We start from the raw sequence: 6644 nt of genomic DNA on the forward strand, positions 1-6644 counted from the left end.
ATGGTGGTTAAGAAGCTGGACTCAGGCCCAGCAGGTGGCATGGTGGTTAAAAGCTATATTCCCACATGGTTGACCACGGTTCAAGTCCCACACCTGGTGGCTTGTTTTCTCGCTTTCCCTTTCTTTTTCTCTCTGTCTCTTATCTGTCAAATTAAAAAATAATAACAAATTAAATAAATAAATATTTTTTTAAAAGATGCTGGACTTCCACATGGCTGACCATGGTTCTAGTCCTGGACCCAGTGGCTTGAAAAATCATGCCAGGCACCTATGTGTGCATGCCCAAAACTCTGAGAGGAGAACGCAGGACAAGAGATTGCAGAGTGGCTGTCCCCCCCCCCCCAGGGGGGGTGATTTCTAGCTTTCCCTCTCACTGCCTCTGTCTCTGATGAGTGCACACACCCTATAGCAAAGACCTAAAAAAACAAAACACAATCCCAGCCCTCAGGTACATAAATGTGATCCTGCTAGGGGAGTACGGAGCATGTTTGTTCCCTATGGGGCTAAGAGCATAGGCGAGCATTACAAGGAAGCAGACTGGATTCAGAAATTTGTTAGCTGAGCTCTTAACAGTGTGGTGGCTCCCAAAAGAGGTGCTGAGTTTCCAGTCCCTGGAGTATTCTCACAAAGGCTTCACCTGATGACTTAGTAGGACAAACTTAGTTTATTCACCATTTATTGAGCACTTATTACATGTCAAACACCAGTCTAGGGACAGGGCAGGGGTATGTTGATAATAAAAGCAAAACAATCTGGGTCAGCCAGGTGACATGGCTAAAGCAGCTAATCCCACCTGGCCAACTAAGTGGTTCAAGTCCCAGACCCAATGGCTTGAAAATCATGCCAGGCATATGTGCATGTTTGCCCAAAAATCCCAAGAGGAGAATGGAGGCTAAAGGATTGTGCCACAGATATCGCATCTCAGGGGTGCTTCTCACTTTCTCCCCAACTCCTGCACATGTGCTCCCACATGATCTACTGTGCAGTTCCAGTCCTTGAACCCAGTGGCTTAAAAGACATGCAAGGACTGAGGGATGGCCGGCAGGTGGCATGGTCATTAAGGCCCTGAACTCCCACATGGTCAACCATGGTTCAAGTCCTGGACCTGGCAGCTTGCTTTCTCACTTTCCCTCTCTATCTGTCTATCTCTGATCAAATTAATGATAATAATGGGACCGGTAGGTGGCATGGTTGTAAAAGGCACTGGATTTCAACATGGCCAACTGCGGTTCAAGTTGCAGACCTGGCGGCTTGCTTCCTCGCTTTTCCTTCCTCTCTCTCTATCTGGTCAAATTAAAAAAAAAAAATCATAACAAATGAAATTAAATACGTAAAAATTCTTTTTAAAAATGAATAAAATTAAATAATTCTTTAAAAAGAAAAAACTTCCAGGTACATGTACATGCATGCCCAAAATCCCAAGAGGAGAGTGGAGGAGAAGGGACTATGGCTTGATCAACCTCCTGGGGGGTGCTTTCTCTCTTCCCCTCTCTGACTCTGATTCTCTGATGAGCACAAGCACCCTATAGCAAATTGAAAAAAAAGAAAAATCTGCCGAGAAACAGTTAAAATAAACAAATTACATAGTATGTTGGAAGGCAATGATTCTTACTGGGACTAGTAGATGGCATAATGGTTACCTTACTGGACTCCCATCCTGTCACCTGCAGTTCAAGTCTTGGACCCAGCAGCTTAAAACACACCTGGCGTGTGTGTGTGTGTGTGTGTGTGTGTGTGTGTGTGCCCAAAATCCTGAAAGGAGAATGGAGGAGAAGGGGTTGTAGCATGGCCATCCCCCCAAGGGGTGGTTTCTCGCTTTCTGTCTCTCCAGAGAGTGCACACACCCTATAGCAAAAATCTCTCTCTAAAAAGAAAGCAATGAGTCTTATGGAGAAAAATAAAGTATGATTGGGAGGGAGGGATTTAATTGTACATAAGATGCTAGAGACACGTCTCTCTAACAGATGGTGTTTCAGTGGAGACACAGAGGAAGTAAAGGAATTAGCCTTGTGAATGCCTGGTGAGGTTCAGGGACTTAGTAGGGGAGAGGTAGCATTCCAAGAGAAGATGAGGTAAGGCGAAGTCTCCAAAACAGGTGTGTACATTGTACGTTCCAGGTGTGGCAGGTGCAGAGTGAACCAGGGGGAAGGCCTGAGAGATGGACTGGAGGACTTGGGCTTTTTCTCCGAATGCAAGGGGATGCTCTTGGAGAATCTCTGCAAAACAGTGACATGGTCTGACCTAAGTTTTCACAGGCTCAGTCTGCTGCTGAGCAGAGAAGGGGTGTTAGTAATAGACCAGAAAAGAGAAGGTGATAGCTTTGATGATTTACATGGTTGATCCTGGGTTCCTTGACAGGAGAACCAACAAGATTCGCTGGTGGGTCAATTGGAGGTATGAGAGAGAAGGATGTTTGGGGCTAAGCACCTAGGAGGGTGACGTTGCCGTTGTGTGGGGTGGAGAGGAGTGTGGGAGAGGCAGGCAGTGTGAGAGCCTGTCACACATGCAGGTGGTAGTGGCCAGTAGACAGGTGGATGTGCAAGCCCAGGAGAAGAGTCCACACTGGAAGTGTAAGCCAGGAGTCACCATCGTGTGGGGGACATTGAAATTTATCCAGTAGATACGATTCCAGACAACATCTGTCAACAGAGAAGAGGTAATGGCCAGAGGCTAGGCCCCAGGACCCAAGTCAAGGGCCCAGAATGGGTAGCTATTATGTTATGTAAACTGTAGCTCATTTTTGATTGGTTGGTAGATTTTTTTTTTTTCCTTAGATTTTTGTCATAGGACATGTGCATTTGCTGGAGAGATACACAGGGAGAAGGAAAGTGAGAAATCATCCCCTGGGGGAGTGGCCCAGTCCCTTCTCCATTTTCCTCTTGGGATTTTGGGCACCTAGGGACATGCGCCTAGTGTGTTTCTCCAGCACTTGAACCGCAGAGTCAACTGTGTGAGATCCAGCACCTTAAACACCATGGCATCTGCTGGCCCCACATTAAAAAATACAGTTACTGAGAGATCTGCGTTTTGCACCTAAAGCACTGTGCATTTGATCTCTGAGCCCCTCTATCTCTGGTAGACTGTGTCCCTTGGTATATTAGTTATCTACTACCACATGACAAATCAGCCCAAAACTTAGCAGCTGAAGACAGCAAGCATTTGTTACCTCACACCATTTCTGAGGGTCAGGAACACAGACACGGTGTCACCTGGGTTCTGGCCCAGGGTCTCATTAGATTACAGTCAAGACAGTCAGCTGGTCCTGGGCCCCGGGAGTCCACCCGCATGCTCACTGCTGTGGGTGTTGGCAGAGGCTGTTCCCCACCACATGGACCTCTGTGGAGCTGTTCAGCACAGCAGCCCAGGTGGCCAGGGAGCAGAGAGAGCAGGAGCAGGCAGCAGGCATCCAAGTGGACGCCACAGCCCTAGCTAACCTGATCTTGGAGCCAGTGTTCCGTCACTTCTGCCACAGCCGTCGATCACAGACCAGCTCGTGGAGGGGTGGCACAGGTGAGAATATCAAGATGGCCGTCAAGATACAGAGCAGGGGCTGAACCTACGGAGCACTTCGTGGATAAGTAGTGAGTGAGTGGTGGGGGTTCAGGGTTAGTCGCCTTTATACGGTGTGATGAACAATTTTAACACACCTAACCGGTAAGCAATGTTCTTTCAGTGTTGACCTGGCATCTTCTGCAGGAAGTTGTGATGTGGTGTTTAAATCAGGAACAACTGTGTATTGAACATCGTAAAAGGCAGTTTGCCTTTCGTGGTAGTAATTACCTGTGTTTCTCTTCTTCCCTCAGCCTGCCTTTGGTCTGCTTCTCGAAGGTTCAACTCACAAAGTGCTTCATTTCCACAAGGGTAATATCAAAATGTGGGTTTTGGTGACTCTTTTTTTCTTTCCATCTGTAGAACTGTCTTACTAAATTCAAAACAGTACATTTTGGTTTTTAAAGAATACTTCAATTTTCTCTTAATTTTTTTTGTTTAAGAATCATCCATTTAATTGTGTTTCTTTACTTTATTTTTAATTTTGCTATAGGGCATGCACGCTTAACCAGCAAGAGTCAGAAAGAGAAAGAAAGTGAAAAAGCAAGCTGCCAGGATCCAGGACTTGAACCGTGGTCGACCATGTGGGAGTCCAGCAGGCCCAACCACCATGCCACCTGCTGGCCCCTCTCTTAACTTTCTGGATAGTATTTTTCTCTGACTTTTACTATAAATATAGACAATGCAAGAGGCCAGAGAGAAGGGTGTTCTCTTACTTTTATTATGGGAAAGCTTTAAGTTCTAATTCAGGATTTTGAACCACAAAGATCATATCGGAATCTATAGAAGGGACTCATGTAATATGAAAAAGCATATTCAGTGTTAAAATTGTATACTTAAAAAAGTGTTTTAAATTAACACCAGCTACAGAAAGTACATTTGACAGCGTTATACTCGCTGGGAGGATGCCCCGGCGTACTGCAGGGTAACGGTTACCTGTAGGGAAGCTCAGGGTCCAAGCCCAGCCTGCACCTTGCAGCCCAGGACACTCAGCAGCAACAAAATCTTTTTAAAAACACTCACCTTCACAGAGCTTCTGCAAGATGGAGACCATGTTTGTATCTATCTCCTTGGGGACTTGTGAGAACTCCATCAGTGTATCCATTTAAAGAGCTCGGGGTAGGGCCAGCAGGTGGTGCAGAGCTTAAGTTGGCTGGATCCTACATGGCCAACCATGGAGTTCAAGTCTCAGACCCAGCAGCTTAAACATCATGCTGGGCGAATGTGTATATGTACCCCAAATCCCGGGAGGAAAGTGAAGGAGAAGTGATTGCAGAATAGCCATCTCCTCTAGGGAGTGCTTTCTCACTTTCCCTCTCTCTCTAGCAAACACGTGCACCCTATAGTAAACTTAAAAAAAAAAAGCCCCAGGATAGGGCCTGGCATATAGTAAGCTCTCAGAATACCTTGGCCATTGTTGTTCCCTGTTGACTCCAGGGAAGTCCAACAGTCTCAGCAATGGTGAAAAAAAAAGGAGTTTTTTTGTTTTTCAAGAGGAGAAGATGAAAAATAGAATCTGAAAATAAGAAAAAAAAAAAATCCCAAGTAGCATTTTACCAGATGAGATTTAATTTTTTTTCTATTGCCTTTGGGAAAGGTTGCAGCATTCACACCAGGACCATTTTCCTACTTCTGTCCCTTTCGTGATCTTTAGCTGGGCACTTCCAGACCCAGCTGGGCACTGTGAGACCAAACGGTGTACAGGTCAGAGTCTCTTCCTGAGGGAACCTAGCGAGCAGCACCTTCCAGCTCTGCAAGATCATTGCCCAACCTCAGACTCCGAAGTTCATGTCTGAGGTGCTCAGAGACTAGTGCAGAAGGCAAGTGTTGGTGCATGTCACAGACTCGTGCTGAGCCCCTTCGGTGGAGAAACTTTTTTTTTTTCTTATACAAACGTGAAGTAGAAAGGCTAAAGGTTCACCTCCTGGTGGCAGCAGCAACAAAAATTTTTTTTAATTCCATGTGGGCTCTACCTTCTTCTTTTGAGCCCAGGCCCACTCCTTTGCCTCCCCTGCCTCCTTCCACCAGCCCCCAACTCTCATCTGTCCATGCAGGGCATGAGAGAGAGCTACTGAAATGAAGCAGTCACTGCTGTACTGAGCTTGGTGTCCTGGGGGGGGAGGAGAGGGGGAAGCAGGTGACCCCAGATGGGCTCATGGCAGTGATGCTGCTGCTCCAGGGACCAAGCACTGGTCGAGTCCCCACTGCTGGGTCCTGTCCCATCTAATGCCTCCACAGCCCTGCAAGGCAGGTGCTTGTTCCCACTTTCTCAGCTAAAAACACCAAGACTTGGAGTCATTAAGTAACTCACCCAAGATCAGTGACAGAGCTGCAGTTCACACCCTAGTCTGCCTCCCGTCTAGCATAAGGAAGAGTAGGCACCTGCTCACTCTGGGGGTAGGGCGCTGGTCAGGTGGGGAAAGCAAGGAACGTCGTCCCGTTTGAGTGAGTTTTAGGGAAGGGTGATTGAAGCCCAATTCCAGGGCCCTTGACTGCCAGGGTGAGGCTCAAGAGCTGAATTGGGGACGTAAGGAGAGCTCATGCCCTCATGTTGTGTTGTGGGAAAGTAGAAGGAAAGGTTGAGCATTCCAGCCTTGGGCGAGCCCCTGTCCTAGGACTGAGGGGCCCCGGAAACATGGTACTTAGAATTCCCATTTATTATTGGGTGATGAACTTCTTGAAACACCTTTCAATCCTTTTTTTTTTTTTCTTTCTTCCTTTTTTTGGAGAAGTTTTTGCTGTAGGGCACATGCACTTGCCAGAGAGACAGAAAGCAAGAAATCACCCCCAGGGGGGATGGCCACGCTGCAATCCCTTCTCCATTGTCCTCTCAGGATCTTGGGCATGCACACACACGTGCTCAGCGTGAGTTTAAGCCACCGGGTCCAGGACTCGCACTGTGGTTGACTACATGGGAATCCAGCGACATAGCCATTACGCCAACTGCTGGTTCCAGAAACACCTTTCAATTTTGTCCTCAGAATCCCACCAAACAGATGGAGTATATCCTAAAGAATGAGCATTGGGAGAACCAGCAGTTAGCGTAATGGCTATGTTGCTGGACTCCCACGTAGTCAAACGCGGTTCGCGTCCCC

At 47.1% G+C, this 6644-nt stretch overlaps 1 protein-coding gene across 1 annotated transcript in view; it reads left to right on the plus strand.

Moving 5' to 3' along the window:
* Positions 1–6644, plus strand: part of MRPL21 (mitochondrial ribosomal protein L21) — a gene marked incomplete at its 5' end in the record, with an annotated part of 19703 nt that overhangs the window by 1467 nt on the left and 11592 nt on the right. Inside the window, one exon of the mRNA XM_006171355.1 lies at positions 3804–3861. Coding sequence (XP_006171417.1) covers positions 3804–3861 — 58 coding nt within the window. The remainder of the gene's footprint in view (positions 1–3803; positions 3862–6644) is intronic.

This window comes from Tupaia chinensis, unplaced genomic scaffold (genome assembly GCF_000334495.1).
Source record: "Tupaia chinensis unplaced genomic scaffold, TupChi_1.0 Scaffold149501_1, whole genome shotgun sequence".
Lineage (NCBI taxonomy): Eukaryota > Metazoa > Chordata > Mammalia > Scandentia > Tupaiidae > Tupaia > Tupaia belangeri.